The sequence below is a fragment of the Oncorhynchus clarkii genome, chromosome 23 (genome assembly GCF_045791955.1).
Source record: "Oncorhynchus clarkii lewisi isolate Uvic-CL-2024 chromosome 23, UVic_Ocla_1.0, whole genome shotgun sequence".
Taxonomy (NCBI): Eukaryota; Metazoa; Chordata; class Actinopteri; order Salmoniformes; family Salmonidae; genus Oncorhynchus; species Oncorhynchus clarkii.
This window is the reverse complement of record NC_092169.1, coordinates 9,131,309-9,153,029: the sequence shown is the minus strand read 5'-3', so window position 1 is coordinate 9,153,029 and position 21,721 is coordinate 9,131,309. Positions and strand designations below refer to the sequence as shown.

The 21,721-nt window shown below is 41.8% G+C and overlaps 1 protein-coding gene across 11 annotated transcripts in view; it reads left to right on the top strand.

The window, feature by feature from the left end:
- LOC139381611 (Golgi-specific brefeldin A-resistance guanine nucleotide exchange factor 1-like) overlaps positions 1-21,721 on the top strand; it is a 115,387-nt gene that overhangs the window by 51,530 nt on the left and 42,136 nt on the right. For all 11 annotated transcript variants that reach the window (XM_071125273.1, XM_071125270.1, XM_071125271.1 and 8 more), the window contains one exon: positions 16,222-16,353. In XM_071125273.1, coding sequence (XP_070981374.1) covers positions 16,222-16,353 — 132 coding nt within the window. The remainder of the gene's footprint in view (positions 1-16,221; positions 16,354-21,721) is intronic.

Here is a 21,721-nt window from a genome sequence, read left to right as displayed (position 1 = left end):
AATTTCCGAAATGTAACAGTTTATATAATGTTTAAGCTAAATATTCAAGGCTCGTTTTATTTTAAAACCGAAATGCTTGATTGCATTTCAAATCAGGAATGACTCATATGCTGTGTGATGACATGAACAAATTAAGGATTGATTGATACAGTAGCCTCTAGAAATGTAGGCCTAAGTAAGTTACCGTATTTAGACTAAACAGGATGTGCTCTTAGGCCTACAGCTCGATGGTGGTTATACAAGGCTGCTACTTTAAAAAATGTTTTTACCTTTATTTAACTAGGCAAGTCGGTTAAGAACAAATTCTTATTTACAATGGCAGTCTACCCCGGCCTAACCCGGACGGCGCTGGGCCAATTGTGAGCCGCCTATGGGACTCCCAATCACGGCCGGTTGTGATACAGCCTGGAATCAAACCAGGGTCTATAGTGAAACCTCTAGCACTGAGATGCAGTGCCTTAGACCGCTGGGCCACTTGGGAGCCTACTATTGATAAAGACATTGTTATTACTATTATAATAGTAATTTGTAAAATTGTTTACTTTACATGTCCTTGCGCTTGGTGCGCACGGAATCAGTAGGCTATTAAACAAACACTCAAACAGGCAACAGAAGCAGGATCTGTCATATTTCTGTAGATAAATTGATGATTTATAAAGCCAGGCACATTTAATACATATGCTATTGATTTTAGACCTAATTAAGTTTGGATTTCCACTCCTCACTTTTCTTAAACAATAAGGCAAGTGCTGTTTTCTCATCTCTTCATTCTGCTGCTGCCTCCGCCTCATTGTTCTTAACCCAATATGCTGGTTAACTTTTCTGTTATGCACATAGCAACATTGTCTAAGACGCCAATTCAACAGCGCACTGATGCTAATAGCAACCGCTATCGAATGAGGGAGGAAGAGCATTTGTTAAAAAATATTATTTGTATTAGTGCACAATTTTTTTATGTAATATAACCATATACAATTTCAATAGCACATGTGTTAGACTGATGGACTGTGCCATCCCCACGGTCTCCACAATGGATCTGTCCACTCAGCGCGAATCAGACAGGTGTGTTGTACACCATGATATACAGTTGAAGTCAGAAGTTTACATACACTTAGGTTGTAGTCATTAAAACAAATTTTTCAACCACTCCACATATTTCTTAACAAACTATAGTTTTGGCAAGTCGGTTAAGACATCTACTTTGTGCATGACAAAAGTAATTTTTGTCTTCTAGAGATGAACATACTTTGGTGCGAAAAGTGCAAATCAATCCCAGAACAACAACAAAGGACCTTGTGAAGATGCTGGAGAAAACAGGTACAAAAGTATCTATATCCACAGTAAAACAAGTTCTATATCGACAACCTGAAAGGTTGCTCAGCAAGGAAGAAGCCACTGCTCTAAAACCGCCATAAAAACAGCCAGACTACGGTTTGCAATTGCACATGGGGACGAAGATCGTACTTTTTGGAGAAATGTCCTCTGGTCTGATGAAACAAAAATAGAACTGTTTGGCCACAATGACCATCCTTGTGTTTGGAGGAAAAAGGGGTAAGCTTGCAAGTCGATGAACACCATCCCAACCGTGAAGCACGGGGGTGGCAACATCATGTTGAGGGGATGCTTTGCTGCAGGAGGGACTGGTGCGCTTCACAAAATAGATGGTGTCATGAGGAGGGAAAATTATGTGGATATATTGCAGCAACATCTCAAGACATCAGTCTGGAAGTTAAAGCTTGGTCGTGAAATGGACAATGACCCCAAGCATACTTCCAAAGTTGTGTCAAAATGGTTTAAGGACAACAAGGTCAAGGTATTGGAGTGGCCATCTCAAAGCACCAACCTCAATCCCATAGAAAGTTTGTGGGCAGAACTGAAAATGCGGGTGCAAGCAAGGAGGTCTACAAACCTGACTCAGTTACACCAGCTCTGTCAGGAGGAATGGGCCAAAATGCACCCGACTTATTGTGGGAAGCTTGTGGAAGGCTACCCAAAACATTTGACCCAAGTTAAACAATTGAAAGGCAATGCTACCAAATACTAATTGAGTGTATGTAAACTTCTGACCCACTGGGAATGTGATGAAAATCACATTAAAATCTGAAAGATCATTCTCTCTACTATTATTCTGACATATAAAATAAAGTGGTGATCCTAACTGACCTAGGACAGGGAATTTTTACTAGGATTAAATGTCAGGAATTGTGAAACTGAGTTTAAATGTATTTGGCTAAGGTGCATCTAAACCTCCGACTTCATCGATATATATATTGTTTTCTCTACTGCTAGACTAAAGAAATCTCCGTCGACCAACAGCCTATCAACCAAACAATCGGCCAGTCGGCTAAATGGGGTCAGCCCTAGCTCATACACATTCACAACGGTTCTGCTAGCTCATGAAAGGCATTACGTTAAATAAAACATTTTAGCTGTGGAGACCAGTCTTAAAATGTCAGAACATGGAGGAGAACTGGGAAATCTAGTAGAACAGAACCAGCAGACTCCATACCTCGTAGGGTAAGAATTGATTACCCCTGGTCTAGACTCTAGAGAGCTTACCCTTCTTACCCCTTCAAAGTAGGAGGATTCATATGCATGACTGGTCATTGGTCAGAATAATCAGATTGTGATGTCATGCTGTTGTCCAAAAACTCATCACACCTGAACAAGCTGAGGTTCCAGGCGTCTTCCCCCCCCCCAAAAAGCTTTTCCGCTAAAAGGGCATTATCATAATTTTCACAATTTCAGTATTATTTCGACATCATAGTATGGAAAGATTTTTTTTAATTTAAAAAAAAAAATATTGTTCTTGAAAGCACTGCCCCTTTTAAATAAATAAAAAATGTTTTTTAATTGTGGAGTTGTCAGTGACTAACAGGGTCTTAATGGAGGAGGTGTAGAGGGACCTGTGTTAGACTGGGCAGAGGGCACCAGGACTGTATGACTGTGTAAAATGTGACACAGCAGTCTGACAAATTAAGTTATTCATCCTTTTGTGATTAAATTAAGCAAATACAAAGGGGCCGCCAGCCCGAGTGCCGAGAGTCAAGCAGTGTTTGTATTTCTGGTGTTGTAATCGTGCTGCTCTGAATAGCTGTCCCCCTGCCCACCCCATCTCCCTCACACACATGCATACACATACACCGTTTGGAAAATTGGCTTTGTGTTTGTAGAGCGTAATGCATAGTTCTCATGGAATTCAGATTTCTCTCTGTTGGTTCAGTTGAATGCACAACAAGGGGGAAATTTATCACAATTTAATGAAACCGGATATGATGGCCATTGGAGCTCTTAGTTGATGTTTTATACATGGAAGTTGGTCGTTAAAATCACAAAGTTATTCCCAAAGTTTGCTGTGCTGTGTAGGCGTATACTGTGTAAAGCATATGTTTTATGTTATTTTCTTTTGAGTCTTTGGCTAAATCTAACTTTTAGTCTAAGTATGATATATTCGGGCTTGACGTGACAAAAACCGAACTGCCCACTTCGTGCAAATTCGTGCCAATGTCTTTTCCTATAAAATTACTTTAAAAACATTTTTTAGTCTAGATTTTGTTTCAGGCCTGGGTATTATTTATGGAGCGAAATACCTGCCAAAAGGTTGAACGTACATATCGTTAGGATCGTAAAGACAATCCATACGTAAATTGTTAGGATTGTAAGGAAAGCCATGTGTGAAACATGAAATGTAAACATGAAATTTCATCTGTGAACATGTTACGATTTCAGACTAACATTTTTAGCTCGAACAAATCTTGCAATTCTGACGTACAATATTACCTTTCCGAGTTTTGGCAGTTTCACCTTACACTAAATGGCCTGTGAGGAGTGCTACGAGAACAAGCATAACGCAGTATAAAAATTGGAAGTCAGGGAAACCGGAAAGAAGTATCCTGCATGTTTTCAAGTTAAAAGTCTCCATTCTCTATTACTCCTCAGTTTACTTCACGTTTAGGTAGCTAATGTCATGGATTTGTTTGCCAGCTCAAGTCTAGATACCACTAGCTGTATTATGCCTACAACAGCATAGGCATCCCCATGCATTGCATCTTATCAAAATATGACTCATTCAGTATTGCACCATCACATTCCCTGTGCTCTGTCTGCAATCATAACCAGTCGTATCTACCAGAAATAATGAAACAATAATAGATGTTTGCTAAATCTATGTATTATTTATGACCACCTGAGTGGCCATTCCAAATATTTTGATATTTATTTCATCACTGAAAATCTTGCCAAAGCATATTCTGTAGGAGGTTATAATATAAATGTAAAATAATTTGAAAATATTTATATGAATCTGGTCATGAACAAATGGACTTTGAAATGAACAAGGGAGAGATTAAACGTAGGCTGTCTGGCATAAATTTAATCCCACACTTTAGAATAACTGTTGCAGTGGCCTGAGGTTGTCTCTGTATAGGCTATTCTCTCCATTGTGACACTGCTGCCCAGTTGATCTCCATGCACCACCACAGCACCATGCACCTTCTGAAACTCTTCTGGAGGCATGCATGCTCTGCATAGTCATTATACCCTAATGTAGGCCAAATTAAGTGCAGAGCATGCATGATGCGTGCAACTCCTCATTCCAACATATTTGAACATTTAATTCATCCTTCATTCAGTTCAGTCAGTCAGTATGTCATCCATTCAGTATTTGCAATAAGAACTATCTCAAAGAGAATAGAACAGTCGTATCCATTAGTTTATTGAAATGCATGTATGTTCAATATGAGCTAAATTCTCAAGTTCTGTTAGCCTATCACTTTAATAATTCAATGTTTTAATTTAGGCCTATTCAAATAAAAAATAAGCCTTCAATTTGTAGGCATTGCAATGTAGGCTATCATTTTGGGTGCTGGTGTAATATTTGTTTTATAACAGTTTTTATTATAGGGCTCCCCTTAAAAAGGAGACCCTAGCTCACACTAAATATAGCCTCTAAATTAATTTTAAACAAAATAGTTGAAGAAGCACGTGCAGTGGCTGATAGGGAAAACAGATCTGTCAATAAGAATAGGCTACATATAGTCTTGGCCATTTGGGACCACTTGGCTATTTCAATCAGGACAGGTTATAGCCAAGACTTAATCAATATTTTGTTTTGTCTCGTGTATTGATATGGATATAGCCTCTGCGTGGTGGGGTTGTGCTTCACAAATGGTTATAACAAGCCTACGTACAGAGTGGAATTCACTAATAAAACAGTCAAAATGTCTAATATAAGGCCGACAGTCTGTGCTCCCAAATACTGGAAAAAGTGTGATTCGTTAGGTTACATGATCACCACAATAGCCCCACACAGCTATAACAATATATTAAATGGCCGTTAACACACAACAGCATTTCATATTTAGATAGCGGAATAGGCTGCCTAGCCTACATAATATTTACTTTCTATTTTACAGCTTAGGCGTGTATTCTAGATAAGGCTCTTCTGTGTCATTAGCATTATCTCACAAGTAATTTACTGAAGGCCCAAGCCTATACTACGCCTTCTGTTGGTATAACGTCGTTATTGATTACAGTTCTAAAACAAGCTCTAGACTTTTATTTTGGAAATGAAACCGGAAGCTGGAAAGTAACTCTAAAGTCTGGGCTAGAGTCGCTTGATTGACTAGCTAGCTTCGACTAGCTACATTCGGTTCTTGTCCTTTGCTGATGCCACATTACTGACAAAAGTTTGTATGTATACATTTGTTATTTAAGATCAGTCCTTAGGCATGGTATATTCGCCATATACCATACCCCCTTGTGCTTTATTCAATCAAAGGAGTTAAATCGACGTCCATTGATGGAAAATGATCTGGTGAGTTTAATAGGGGTGAATTATATTTTCTCTTGTGACATATTCAAATTCCTTTATTACGTAATGTCATAGCTTGCAATAATTCTTATTTTGAGAAAAAACGTATTTTGCTTCTGTCATTACAAGTTACAAGTTATATTGCTTAATTGGCTCAATAGCATTATGGAAAAAGGGTTTATTGTATTAATATGATAACTCCTCTCTTGCTGTGAAAAAAAATGTGGCCTAAATATAGTCAACAAAAATATAAACGCAACAAGTAAAGTGTTGGTCCCCTGTTTCATGAGCTGAAATCAAAGAACCCAGAAATTGTCCATATGAACCATAGGCTTATTTCTTTCACATTTTTGGAACTAAGTTTTGGGTACATCCCTGTTAGTGTGCATTTCTCCTTTGCCAAGATAATCCATCCACCTGACAGGTGTGACATATCAAGAAGCTGATTTAACAGCATGAAAGTTATAGAGGTTCACCTTGTGCTGGGCACAATAAAAGGCCACTCTAAAATGTGTAGTTTTATGTCTTGAAATTTTGTGGGAGCGTGCAATTGGCATGCTGATTGCAGGAATGGCAACCAGAGCTGTTGACAGATAATTTAATGTTAATATCTCTGCCATAAGCCGCCTCCAACGTTGTTTTAGAGAATTTGACAGTACGTCCAACCGGCCTCACCACTGTGTAACCACGCCAGCCCAGGACCTGCACACCTGGCTTCTTCACCTGCGGGATCTTCTGAGACCAGCCACCCGAACAGCCGATGAAACCTTAGAAATAAATCCCCTGTTTAATATTAAATAAAAATAAATACGAAAAAAGAAGTAAGATTCACAAACGAATAGTGTAATTATAGAATGCTTGTGTAAAGCAGCATTCATCTGAACATGCAGAGTGAACGTCAAAGTACTTGTGAATCCATGGTCAAGCAACTGCTCTCTTCTTGAGTGACAGGGGGCAGGGCTTGGTGTGGTTAGCAGCAAAAAGAAGAGGGAGAGAGACTCAAGTAGCAATTTAAGTAAACTATAAAAACTGACAAAGGCACAGAAGTTGAGTATCACATTTAACAAACCAAACATTGAAATACCATTACAGAAGGTAAAGAAACTCAAACCGGTCCTTGTATATAGTAAAATACAGTATACCGCCCGGCCCTACAATCCACCCAGTGATGGCTAGGGCTGACACACAACTCACACAAGCCAAACTACCCCTCCAGCTGTGAGAGATTGGTGCCCAGGGATGTAGACATGCCTGGGTAGCTGGTGCAGAGGGGCTATGAATCTCCTGTTTCCCGGAAGCGGGGTGAAATGCTTGTCTCCCATCAGAGTCTTGTAGAGCAGTGTGAAGAGGTCCTCTTGAGCTTGATCCTCTTGCTTGCCTACTTTTAGCTTTTCTTCTTGGCATTACTTTAACTTTAAATTAACCATCCTCTGCCTCTAGGGAGCAATGTACCGAGACCAAACAACCTAGCTCATGGTCCTCCTGGCCAGCAGGTCGTGCTGGTACCTGCTTTCTTCACCATTTGTAGCAGAGCCTGGGGAGTGGCCACTGCCATGGACCAGAGCTAGGACGGGTCTCAGGGTACAGAGGGCCGAGTAAACAGTTCAAGCTTTTATTGTATGATTTTACAAACCGAAATGCTCAAGAATAAGGAACTTAAAGTATAACTTCAGTTACTAAGGTTTCCCTTAAACTAAATCTTATCTCCCAACCTGTCTGCTGCAGCAGCCTACTCAACTGTTTGGGCTAATTAAGGATTCTCAGCTAGCCTCTATTAGCCTCTTAACTGGGAAGGTGCTGGAAGGCACCCTAAGGCTTAATGCCAATGTGCTAAGAATGTACATGTTACAAGTCTGAAAAGTGTGTTGAGTCTGAAAAAAAACCTAGATATTGTACTGTGTACCTGTGCGTGTTTTTTGCTGTTCACTTTTGAAGCAGCCCTCTCAGAAATAATGTTCTGCCTTGATCTCGAACTGATCTCTGCTGATAGTTTTTCTACTTGACTTCAGATTCACCATACATCTGCAACAAACCAGAACAATGCTACATTAAAGTTAAAAAAAACCTGATATGAATGTTGATATCAGGACATTCTGAGGGTCTTGTGAATCTCTTCTACTGGTGCCTACAGTGCCAGTTTAGTAGGAGCTCAACTCCTTGTCCCTCCTAGTATTCCATGTTTTAAGCCCTTTCTGCTCCACTGCCAATGTGCATACATTAGATGGCACGGACTGAGGTGCTTTCCTGGGGGCAAAGGATCAGGCTCTCCCTGCCTCTGCTTTGGTCGTTTGCAGAGGTAGGCCACACATGGCTGCTCACACCAAACAGAACAATGGGCTATGGTTCCAAGATGGCCAAATGTCCTCTAACAGCCTCAGAAAATTGTTCTAACACACACACAGACGGACAGTTGGGAGGCAATTTACATGGATGGTGAGTGACTTTCATCCTCTTTTTATATAGCACAATGTCAGCCAGAGGTCAACCTGGTTATGGTGTGATCGTCTCACCGTGGTGGTGCTGCGGCCATCTTTATTTATTTCACTCTACAAGCCCTGGAGATTGAGTTGAACTACAGAGCCATATTTAGCCTTTATTTAAGAAGATTGGGCAGGCCAGCCAGACTGTCCGATGGCCTAGCCCCTGCTTACCGAGGGCCAGTCGGATCAATACAACACAATTGAGTTCTCCAATCTGAGGGTCTTTGAGACACAGCCGTGGCACTTACGGGGTGATCGCTTTTGATGAAGTCTTTATCAGCCTCTATTGACAGATTCAGTTGAGCAACTTCCTCTCCCGTCCCTTGCTCCTCTCCCAACTGTAAAGTAATGGATACTAAGCCCCCTCCTTTAAAAGTTTCTAAGAGCTGATGGAATGATTGATAGGAACACAACCCCTTTAAGTTTGTTTTTGTTATTTCTGCCTTGATATCTGATGGAGGAAATTACTTTTCAGCGGAGTTCAGGTGACCCCTATGGTTCTTTGAGACCGTTCTTCAGTCCGATACTGCAGCGTGGTGGCAAGACTTACACCAAACGGACCTACCCCATCAAAGGAGCATTGAGGGAGAATACAAAGAAAACATCAGCTCCCCCAAAAAATGAAGAAAAAGAAAAAGCAAGCGGGAGGAGATTTACTTTTAGAAGAAAGTCTAAGAGCAACCTGGCGTCCGATGAAGGATTGTGGAAATTTCAAAATGATTACATATTTGATTTCCAAACAAGCCGCGGGGGTATTGGATATCACAAGCTAATGCGTGGCGGTCACATGTGCACTGTTGGAAATTTGGTTGAGGCTCTTCTCAGCCTTTGATGTCACAAGTTGTTTTTTCGCGTTTAGAGTAGCTGCTCCAGAGGAAGCCTAATCCATGTGATATTGCTATGGCAAGCAGTATTTCTACACAACACTCCTAACAGTGTTCGTGACTCCACTAATTTGCCGTTGTTGTTTTACCTGCTTTGTATTTTGCAGCCCCTCTAGACCCCCATCTCGCTCTCTTAGTTACCCTCAGAGGGAGCTGTTACCCAAGCCTCTGTGGATTGGCCCGAGGTGGTTTCCCAATCGCGAGAGATGCAAGGCGAACTGGATTTCTGTGAATTGATTAAGAGGAAGATTTGGTTCATGTTCTGCAGCTGTGTTTGGTTGGCTCAATTATGTAACCTGACTTGAATCTTTAATTGACACACCACAATCTGCCTCTTGTGGGTGCTTTAGAATAAGCTTGTTCATTGTTTTTCACTCTGTCAATTGTACACCTTTTGTCATTGTTTTGGAATATGTAAACATACAAGCACTGTTGTCAGGCATTATGGGATTTATTCCAGTCGCTGTGACCCTGCTGCACCACCAGCAACCCCCACCCCCACACCAAGCCCAGTCACTCTCCAGTCAATTTCATTAATGCTAAATCCCACATCCTACACAGCTGCCTTTAAAAAGAGCTTTTGGAAATTGAGTTGTAATAAGATACCTTGCGCTGCCAAGGTGAATAAGAGGCGGTTCTTGAATGCCTCTCTCTCTCTGTGTCTCACCCTCTGTCTTTCTCTCTGACACACACACATTTTGCTCCATGTTGTTCCCATCTCTTACCGTGCTGTAGCTGCGGGAAAAGGTTACAACCTCCACAGCAGCTAATTCCCCATTGATCTGCCCTGGGGCGCCATAGCTGTTTACACAGACCTTTTTATAGAGAGCAACGCATATTAAAGGCAGAGAAAAGTCCGCACACTGCTGTTCACCACTCTGTTCTGCATGTTTGTGCACAACAGCAGAACTGAGGGCTAAGGCCCTACCGAGACTTCCCACACTTGGTTGGGATTTGAAAATCCCACTGCCATGAGGGGAGATCTGAGAGCATTAAGATATTGGAAAATAATATTGCTCCTTTTTCAGAGTAGAGGCCATGTGATTTCTAATCAAGTCATTTTCTTATTTGTATACAGTGCATTAGAAAAGTATTCAGACCTTCACTTTTTTCACGTAATGTTACATTAGCCTTATTCTAAAATGTATAATTATTTTTTCCCCTCAATCTATACACACAATACTCCATAATGACAAAGTGAAAACAGGTTTGTAGAAATTTTAGCAAATTTATTTAAAAAAAATACATACCTTATTTACATAAGTATTCAGACCCTTTGCTATGAGACTCGAAATTGAGTTCAGATGCATCCTGTTTCCATTGATCATCCTTGAGATGTTTCTACAACTTCATTGGAGTCCACCTGTGGTAAAATAAATTGATTGGACATGATTAGGAAAGGCACACACCTGTCACAGTTGCTTCGAGTGTGGCTGTTGTCAATGTGTTCCTGGTTCGAGCCCAGGTAGGGGCGAGGAGGGGGACGGAAGCTATACTGTTACACTGGCAATACTGTAGTGCCTATAAGATTGTCCAATAGTCAAAGGTATATGAAATACAAATGGTATAGAGAGAGAGTCCTATAAATACTATATTAACTAGAACCTAAAACCTCTTACCTTGGAATATTGAAATCTCATGTTAAAAGGAACCACCAACTTTCATATGTTCTCATGTTCTGAGCAAGGAACTTAAACGTTAGCTTTTTTAAATGGCACATATTACTTTCTTCTCCAAAACTTTGTTTTTGCATTATTTAAACCAAATTGAACATGTTTCATTATTTATTTGAGGCTAAATTGATTTTATTGATGTTTTATATTAAGTAAAAATAAGTGTTAATTCAGTATTGTTGTAATTGTCATTATTACAAATAAATAAAAAATGTCTGATTGATCGGTATCGGTTTTTTGGCCCTCCAATAATTGGTATCGGTACCGGCGTTGAAAAATCATAATCGGTCGACCTCTACTTCATTGTGAAGGCTTTAAACACGGTTTCCCATGCTTGTTCAATGAACCATAAACAATTAAAGAACATGTACCTGTGGAGCGGTTGTTAAGACACTAACAGCTTACAGACGGTAGGCAATTAAGGTCACAGAGAACTTTGGACACTAAAGAGGCCTTTCTACTGACTCTGAAAAACACCAAAAGAAAGATGCCCGGGTCCCTGCTCATCTGCGTGAACTTGTCTTAGGCATGCTGCAAGGAGGCGTGAGGACTGCAGATGTCGCCAGGGCAATACATTTCAATGGAGGGAGACAGGACGTACAGCTGATCGTCCTCGCAGAGGCAGACCACGTGTAACAACACCTGCACAGGATCGGTACATCCGAACATCACACCTGCGGGACAGGTACAAGATGGCAACAACAACTGCTCGAGTTACACCAGGAACACACAATCCCTCCATCAGTGCTCAGACTGTCCGCAAGAGGCTGAGAGAGACTGGACTGAGGGCTTGTAGGCCTGTTGTAAGGCAGGTCCTCACCAGACATCCCCGGCAACAATGTCGCCAATGGGCACAAACCCACCGTCGCTGGACCAGACAGACTGGCAAAAAGTGCTTTTCGCTGACGAGACGCGGTTTTGTCTCACCAGGGGTGATGGTCGGATTTGCGTGTATCATTAAAGGAATGAGCTTTACACCGAGGCCTGTACTCTGGAGCGGGATCGATTTGGAGGTGGAGGGTCCGTCATGGTCTGGGGCGGTGTGTCAGCATCTTTGGACTGAGCTTGTTGTCAGTCAGTCTCAACGCTGTGCGTTACAGGGAAGACATCCTCCTCTCTCATGTGGTACTCTTCCTGCAGGCTCATCCTGACATGACCCTCCAGCATGACAATGCCACCAGCCACACTGCTCGTTCTGTGTGTAATTTCCTGCAAGACAGGAATGTGAGTGTTCTGCCATGGACAGCGAAGAGCCCGGATCTCAATCCCATTGAGCACCTCTGGTACCAGTTGGATCGGAGGCCAGGGCCATTCCCCTCAGAAATGTCTGGGAACTTGCAGGTGCCTTGGTGGAAGAGTGGGTAGCATCTCACAGCAAGAACTGGCAAATCTGGTGCAGTCCATGAGGAGGAGATGCACTGCAGTACTTAATGCAGCTGGTGGCCACACCAGATACTGACTTACTTTTGATCCCCCCCCCCCCCCTCGTGAAATGTGAAAAAGCTAATGTTCAGAACATGACAACATATGAAAGCTGGTGGTTCCTTTTAACATGAGTCTTCAATATTCCCAGGTAAGAAGTTTTAGGTTGTGGTTATTATAGGACTATTTCTCTCTACCATTTGTATTTCATAAACCTTTGACTATTGGATGTTCTTATAGGCACTATAGTATTGCCAGTGTAACAGTACAGCTTCCGTACCTCATCCCGCCCCTACCTGGGCTCGAACCAGGAACACATCGACAACAGCCACCCTCGAAGCATCGTTACCCATAGCTCCACAAAAGCTGCGGCCCTTGCCGAGCAAGTGGAACAACTACTTCAAGGTCTCAGAGCGAGTGACGTCACCGATTTGAAACACTATTAGCGTGCACCCCGCTAACTAGCTAGCCATTTCACATCGGTTACACCAGCCCAATCTCGGGAGTTGATAGGCTTGAAGTCATTAACAGCTCAATGCTTGAAGCACAGCGAAGAGCTGCTGGCAAATGCACGAAAGTGCTGTTTGAATGATTACGAGCCTGCTGCTGCCTACCACTACTCAGTCAGACTGCTCTTTGAAATATCCAATCATAGACTTAATTATAACATAATAACACACAGAAATGCGAGCCTTAGGTCATTAATATGGTCAAATCCGTTAACTATCATAAAAAAAATAAAAAAAGTTTATTCTTTCAGTGAAATACTGAACCGTTCCGTATTTTATCTAACGGGTGGCATCCCTATGTCTAAATATTGCTGTTACATTGCACAACCTTTAATGTTATGTCATCATTATGTACAATTCTGGCAAATGAGTTATGGTCTTTGTTAGGAAGAAATGGTCTTCACACATTTCGCAACGAGCCAGGCGGCCCAAACTGCTGCATATACCCTGACTGCTTCCCTAGTTAAATTAATGTTAGCAGGCAATATTTACTAAATATGCAGGTTTAAAAATATATACTTGTGTAATGATTTTAAAGAAAGGCATTGATGTTTATGGTTAGTTACACATTGGTGCAACGACAGTGCTTTTTTTCGCGAATGCACTCTACCTATTGTTGTATCGTCAATTTCTCAAGCCAAAATGTCTTGATGGCCTTCACCAGTTCATCTTTGCTTGTAGGCTTACCGAGTCCACCAAATACATTGTTTTCTAACCACATCTGGATTGCTCCATAACGAATTACTATGGGAATAAATATAATTGAATGACAGATATATTGGAATAAAGTAGGCTAATGAAGGCAAAAGATTGTTGCTTTCTGGAACACCCAAAGACATCCAATTGTTATAATAGGATTTGAAGCAATCGCCTACCTGCGTGTGGTCAACTATTTCAGCACCGTTTCGCTCTGCTCTGAGACAAGCAAGACTTCTTAATAAACATATACATTTTAAAACAGCTTTTTGAAATTGAATTGAATAATAAATTTGTCCTATTGCCCATTTTGGCCTTTAGGCTACACTTTACAAACTTGCAATGTATTCGATGCTTAAGTACTCTAAAACCAGGTTTTCCCCAACAAAAAATTGCATGAACCCACACAAATATAGAAATGTATTTAATCTATTTACCAATAGACTATGTACAGCTGCAGCGATCGGTTAGCTGCTCAGATAGCAGATGTTTGAAATTGGTGAGGGAGATAAAAGTCTCCAACTTCAGCAAATTTCGAAATTTGTTCCAGTCACATGCAGCAGAGAACTGGAACGAAAGGCGGCCAAATGAGGTGTTGGCTTTAGGGATGATCAGTGAGATACACCTGCTGGAGCGCGTGCTACGGGTGGGTGTTGCCATCGTGACCAGTGAACTGAGATAAGGCGGAGCTTTACCTAGCGTGGACTTGTAGATGACCTGGAACCAGTGGGTCTGGCGACGAATATGTAGCGAGGGCCAGCCGACTAGAGCATACAGGTCGCAGTGGTGGGTGGTATAAGGTGCTTTAGTAACAAAACGGATGGCACTGGGATAAACTGCATCCAGTTTGCTGAGTAGAGTGTTGGAAGCTATTTTGTAGATGACATCGCCGAAGTCGAGGATCGGTAGGATAGTCAGTTTTACTAGGATAAGTTTGGCGACGTACGTGAAGGAGGCTTTGTTGTGGAATAGAAAGCAGACTCTAGATTTGATTTTAGATTGGAGATGTTTGATATGAGTCTGGAAGGAGAGTTTACAGTCTAGCCAGACACCTAGGTACTTATAGGTGTCCACATATTCTAGGTCGTAACCATCCAGGGTGGTGATGCTAGTCGGGCGTGCGGGTGCAGGCAGCGAACGGTTGAAAAGCATGCATTTGGTTTTACTAGCGTTTAAGAGCAGTTGGAGGCCACGGAAGGAGTGTTGTATGGCGTTGAAGCTCATTTGGAGGTTAGATAGCACAGTGTCCAAGGACGGGCCGAAAGTATACAGAATGGTGTCATCTGCGTAGAGGTGGATCAGGGAATCGCCCGCAGCAAGAGCAACATCATTGATATATACAGAGAAAAGTTGGCTGTTGGCCGAGTTTGGAGTAGCCAGGAGGAAGGCATGGCCAGCCGTTGAGAAATGGTTGTTGAAGTTTTCGATAATCATGGATTTATCGGTGGTGACCGTGTTACCTAGCCTCAGTGCAGTGGGCAGCTGGGAGGAGGTGCTCTTGTTCTCCATGGACTTCAGTGTCCCAGAACTTTTTGGAGTTAGAGCTACAGGATGCACATTTCTGCCTGAAGAAGCTGGCCTTTGCTTTCCTGACTGACTGCGTGTATTGGTTCCTGACTTCCCTGAACAGTTGCATATTGCGGGGACTATTCGATGCTATTGCAGTCCGCCACAGGATGTTTTTGTGCTGGTCAAGGGCAGTCAGGTCTGGAGTGAACCAAGGGCTATATCTGTTATTAGTTCTGCATTTTTTGAACGGAGCATGCTTATCTAAAATGGTGAGGAAAGTGCTTAAGTACTTTTAAGTTTTACACAGTATCTGTTCATCAACGTCTTTATACTTTCGTTAATAAAATAACGCTAGACTTTCAACATGCAGATGTTTATTTCAACTACTGTACATCTCAGCTACATTTTAGTTGCACTCCCCCCCCCCCAGCTCCATGATCATGGATAAATCCTTGCTGAGATGATCAATATATTTGTTGCATTGTTGCATGGTCAGTTTCTCAAGCCAAAACATCTTGATGGCCTTCACCAGTTCATCTTTGCTTGTAGGCTTAGCAGAGTTACGAATTAATTTTTCCGAATAAAGTAGGCTAAGGAAGGCAACAAATTGTTGCCTACTGGAACACCCAAAGTCATCCAATTGTTATAATAGGATTTGAAGCAATAGCCTACCCTCGTGTGGTCAACTAATATCAGCACCATTTCGCTCTGCTCTGAGATGATGATGGGGACTGGTCTTGATAAATCAATGAGATTTTTCTCTCCGTTTTGGTGCTGGTTAGCCTACAATTAGTGTGGAAATGTTACGATTATTTTGCTCTTAGTGGCCTAATCTCGACCGGTCACGTTGTACAGCGAAACCCTGAATTTTCTTGGAATAGAAACACTATAATATTAATAAAGCTAAATTTCTTAAAATCAATCCCATATACTATGTTCTTACAAAAAAAGGTTTTAAATTCTCGAGTACAGCCTATATTAAAAACTGTCAAATGCTTCTCAAAGATGCCCTCTGGTGGTCAAACTAGCATTAATGGCAACTATAGCTGACACTTAAATAACGTGCCATAGAATTTTGCGGCAGTATGACACAACTTTTAAAGGAAGAACCACTGTGTATATAGTTTTAAATGATCACTTAAATTGATCCACCAAAACACAAACCTATCAATACATTTAAAGCTGTTTGTATTCAGTGTCGCTGTGTTGACTGACCTCTCCTCTCTGTCTCCGCAGAGCTGTCAGATGTGGAGCCCAACATATTCCTGCGGCCCTTCCTGGAGGTGGTACGATCTGAAGACACCACCGGACCAATCACAGGCCTGGCCCTCACCTCTGTCAACAAGTTCCTTTCCTACGGCCTCATAGGTGAGCAACACAGCTGTCCTAATACACACACACACACACAGACAGACCGGTCAGGGCTGTTGTCTAAGCATTTATGTTATATACAGAGAACAGTGTAAGGTGGTCTGTCAGTTATTTAGCCTTGATATTGTAAGTAATGTAGCATTGACAGAGATTTCTGTGTGGGACCACTACGTTGTTGTTAAAGACAGCTTTCCATTTGGAGGGGTGACTTGTTTATATTGTCAATCTGAGAACACAGTCATCATGGACTGGCTCCAGGCATGCCAAGAATGACGAGTTCTGATTTATCGATGCTTAAATGGACGTTGTTTACTACAGAAATGGCACAGCCCGTCCTTGCTAGCATCATCATGGAAATATGGCAGGCGTCCGCCAGTTGTCAAAAGTGTGAAGAAAGCATGTATCTCCAGATGTTATTCTAAATGGCAGGGGTTGAATAAATGTTACATCTCCGACCGTCAAAACAGCTGCAACGCCTCGCTGAAATAAATAAGCTCCATTGTAACATTGAATAACACCATTTATCGCATCCCTGTCCTGAACATGTTGTTTTTATTGGGCTGTAATTTTATCATTCAGCTGTTATATTGGCCAAATATTCAGTGAATACAACATATGTTGGAAGGGTAGGCTATTTGTAATTTGATTTCAGCTCTACGACCATCGCTTTTGGCATGTGTCCTGAGGTGTACCATAGTTGTCTTTTTCGAGTCTGATCCCACAAGCCCTTGGAATACCTGGCAAACTGAGTCTAGATGCACGTCCTCACACACACACACACACACACACACACACACACACCACTCTCTCACAAACCACAAGCACACACCATCACAGATCAGCCTCTCACAAATCACTCCCAGAGCCCCTGTCTGTCACTCCAAACCCAACGCCTGCTTCTTAATCCTATAACCCCCCCCCCCCCCTCACACACACACACACACCTCATCAGTGGAGTTAAAATGGGTGGGAAACCATGGCAACATGACCCTGCAGCCCTCAAGACAATGGCCCTCCAGCGCAGAATGAAGAGAAGGATATGACATGCTCAGATATTACCCTCCGTTTGAATTCAACCCGTGTTCCTCAAATGCTGTGAGGTCTTTCCCAGCTTGTTAACACACTGAAGTCAGCGGCATCATTTTCCCCTACACCATCTGTCTGCTCACACAGCAAGCGGCTCGTCGGATCACAGTCGTTAGACGTATTGAGGAACTGAGGAAGCACTGGTTGTATTGGACTCTGATCGTACATAAATACATGCATTTTTCAACAGCATATTAGTGGACAATAAATGTAGTGTAGTTAAATGCTTAAACTTTCTAATAAAATGCTAAATCAGGATTGCGAGTTTCAACGGAGATTCTGCATCTATGAAGTATTATGATTTCAATTGTAAAATAAATTCTAGAGCTTTGATTTTAGAACTGATTCATTCTAGGCCTTCCCGAAAAGTACTAAAATTGATTTCTAAATCTAATCTGTTTCGATATTAACATCGTTATTCACTAGATTCACGTATTCACTTGAATAACTTATTCATTTCACTACTAGAATATGTACTTACTATAGAGTTGGCCCTGATGTCTTGTTGATTAGCCGGTAAGTAGTGCCAAATTTACAGGGCTTAGTTACCATTTAAATCCAAATAGTTCATAAGTACTGCCTTTAGTATTCTGGTACTTATGACATGGTCATTTAGAGGAAATGCCAGTACCTAGTTATTTAGAATTGACTGCAGAGTCGGAGAGAAGCCTCTTACCTTAATAACCAGGTGAACTAGAGACGGTCTGTCTCATGTTCATAGAGTCATGTGAGATTGAATGAACCATCTTTCAGTGTCAAAGGGCTTTTATACTAATGAGCCTGCTCCAGCAGTTCTGATTAGGCCCTTCTCCAGTGAAAAGTCAACTTTAGTATCCCTCTGTTCAGACATTTATGAGAGCTGGCTGTCTGTATTAGCTAACGATATGACATGTAGCCTACATTTAGTACTGCACACGTAGTAGACCTACTCAATCTATGAAACCTTTGGAAAATGCAGTAATTGCTTTCAAAACCCCAACCAAAGGAAATGTCTCAAAAAAAGTCATTTTTGCTCAATTGTCCACATGCCACACCGTTGTACAAGTAGAGTAAGAGGTTTAAAATGACTTCTGTTGGTGGTGAAAGACTGATACTAAGAGACAGGCAGAGGGCCTGATCCTGTTGAACACTGCCATCTGCTGGTTGCAGTGTCAAAAAAAAAATGGATTTAATGGTCATTCACTCGTTTTTGATAATTACAGTATGTTCATATTTGTCCATTTTTAATAACTTCTCAAATGTTTCCCATTAGATGTATGGTAAGCCTAATGCTAATTAGAATCTCACAATAGATTTCTCAACGTCAGCTTACATTGATTAGGGATCGATTCACTTTGGCATAGTTTTTCCTCACTATAAAGTTGTCTGTTATGGAAACGATGAACAGTTTTCTTCAAGTATCACAACTGAAAAGGTCCAATTGCCAAAACATAATAGCAGCGATAAAGCGGCCACTGGTGGCAGGCTAAATACATCTCTCTTAGTCTGTCTGCTTTGTTGTATAGGCGTAGTGGAGGTTTTTCTTTGGCTTTTCTTTGTCTCCCGTGTCTGATGTTGTGGAGAGGGCTCTGCAAGTTTGCACACATTCTTAATATCCCTTCTCAAGGCTCCTCTCAGGAGAAACACACCACAGCATGTAACTTAGCCCTGTTGCTTTTACCCTGCATGTCACTCCGAACATGTTCCCCTTCGTGTCGTCCCTTTGTCCCCCCGTCACCCTTCCTCTGTTTGCAATGGGCCCTGCCTTACCCCCTCTGTTGCCCTGGGGGGTCCAAAAAAGACCAAGGGAAATCACACACACACTCCCACTCGCGCACACATTTCATTGAGTGAGGGCTAATTCCCCTCAATCTGTGGCCTGAGGTCTGCTGGCACGGAGGGAGTGCTGGCCTAAGCCCCTCCACTGATGGACATCCTGATCCCCTCCTCTCCAACATCCCTCAGAGCCTAGAGGCACCTCCACTCAGCCTGCTGAAAGCAGCCATGGCCACACCAGCCTCATAAGGCCCATAGAACAGCGCAACTGAGCATTTGCCTTCATTACCCGCTCAAAAGAGAGGCGCAAAATATCACACTGGTTTTCTAATGAGTTGTTACATCATATAGGCATTTATATATACAACATTTTTAAACATGAAGGCCAGTTAAGTCAACTTTTAATGCAGCAGAAGCTATTATTGCAACATTTGAAGATTGGGTATTTTTACAATAATGTTACCTGGGCCTGTCTGCTAATGGGTTGTAGTGCTATTCAATCACAATTATTTTATAAAGCCCTTTTTACTTAAGTAGTTGTCTCAAAGTGCTACTCAGAAGGGGAACAGGTGAACAAACTTGACTTCACTTACACTAAGGAAAAGTACACACCCTTTTGTTTGGTTTGAGGAGATGTATTGGTCGTTGTACAGTATGTGCCTCTGGGGTTTTTGTGTGGCATTCTGAAACCCACTCTCCGCTCTCTCTTACTCGGCAGTCTGAATGTTCTTTTTTTAACGTCATACTACACAACAGCTGTTCCAGCCACGCATGACCAGCCAACTGTGTTATTTTAACAATAGTCCTCCCCTTAGGCTAGACTTTGCCAAGGGGGATTAGTATTTTATATCACTTCTGACATTCTGCTGGATAGCTCCAGTTTCTGTGGTGGGATGAGCCGTTTTCAGCACAACTTCCACGGGTGTTGTGACCCTCGCCTCATTGAGGGACTTTGGCTGTACACCGTTTCACTCGGCTAACCACGTTGCGCCGTTTCTCGGCATTCACTCAAGTTTTTTTTAACTTCACCCCACTCCATTTTTGCTAATGACAGCAATTATCGATTGTCAGTGGGAAGGATGGCACCAGCCTAAACCTTTCCCCCCTCCCCCGCCTAAACCCTTCCTATTTATCCGTCAATAGATAGAATGTTGTGTGGTATCAGACCTCTACCTGGAAAGGCTTTCAGTTGTTATCCCTCTCCTCCCCCTAGTATGCTCTCTGCTTATTAGGCCAAGTTAATGAAATGCTCCTTTAAGAGCGATGGGAAAGAAAAACATGCTGGCTCCAGGCCGCTGCCTGGCCTTGTTGGGTTTCAAAACACTAGCTCCTGTTGCCTAGACAGCCAATTGGCCAGCACGACCCACAAAAGGCCACATTTGGTGATCAGATCTCCAGGCTTTGAAGGACCTTCTGGATGGACCATGCTAGATTGTGTGTGTGTGTGTGTGACCATCAGATGTAAGACTTATTGGCTCGACAGTCCAATCATCCAATCATGCAGTGCTATCACTTGTCAGAAAACCTGTCCTCTGCATTATCTGTTTGACAGCAGCTGTCTGTGCATTAAACATGCATTCGTGTAATGATGCACTCCTAGATAGTTTTGTTTCCCCTCTTGCGTTAGCATGGGGTTGTTCCATGTCATTTCAACAAGCCATGACACCCCCCATCTCAGATTGTTCTGAAATCATTTCTGTGGCTAGAAACAGGTCAAATTAGCATTCCGCAACATATTTTTTTTAAATATATAACTTGATTGATTGCACGCAAATTGGCTATTTTAATTTATAGAAATCATAAAATATTCAATAAATATTGTACCTAACATCCGATTTGGACCAAACCTTTTTCAAACATTGAGTACATGAGGAATCCTAAGAAATTGTCAAAAGCCAACCACGGCTTTTGAAGTTGTTAGACATGAAGTGTGAAAATGCCAATATAGATACCATTGATTTGCATTGAATTTGTGACACATGCTAAAAAGTTAGCATTTGAAACAATGGACAACAAAACCAACACATGGAGTGTTGTCATACCTTTTCAATAGACTGTCAAAATCCTCTTCCATGTGCTTTCTGAGGTGGAGCGACACTAGGTCTTATACTTGGAATTTTTCCTATTTTAATTATTCAATAGCTCAGATGACAAAAATGTGTCCTCATTGATCATATCGGAACAGAATAGTGGTTTAGTTGGTCAGTTGGAAAACAATGTCTGCCAAACAGGTATGTTCGTTTCAAGGTTGAAGGCCATCATAAGGGTTTCCTTAACATCAAACGTTTCACAGATTGCCTTGTTGCACAGTATTGACATCTGGTAAGAAGATGGCAATATCAATGTGCATTCCTCTCAATAATAACCTCCTCGACCTGCCTGCTTTGAACTGGCCTCCATGCAGGGGATACTGCAACACTTGCTAGCGGCTAACAATTATTTCACTTCCTCTGTTCTATCTTGTTTTGAATGACAATGCTATCCATATTTGAACATTGTCGTGTGCCTCACACAGTTCCAAATG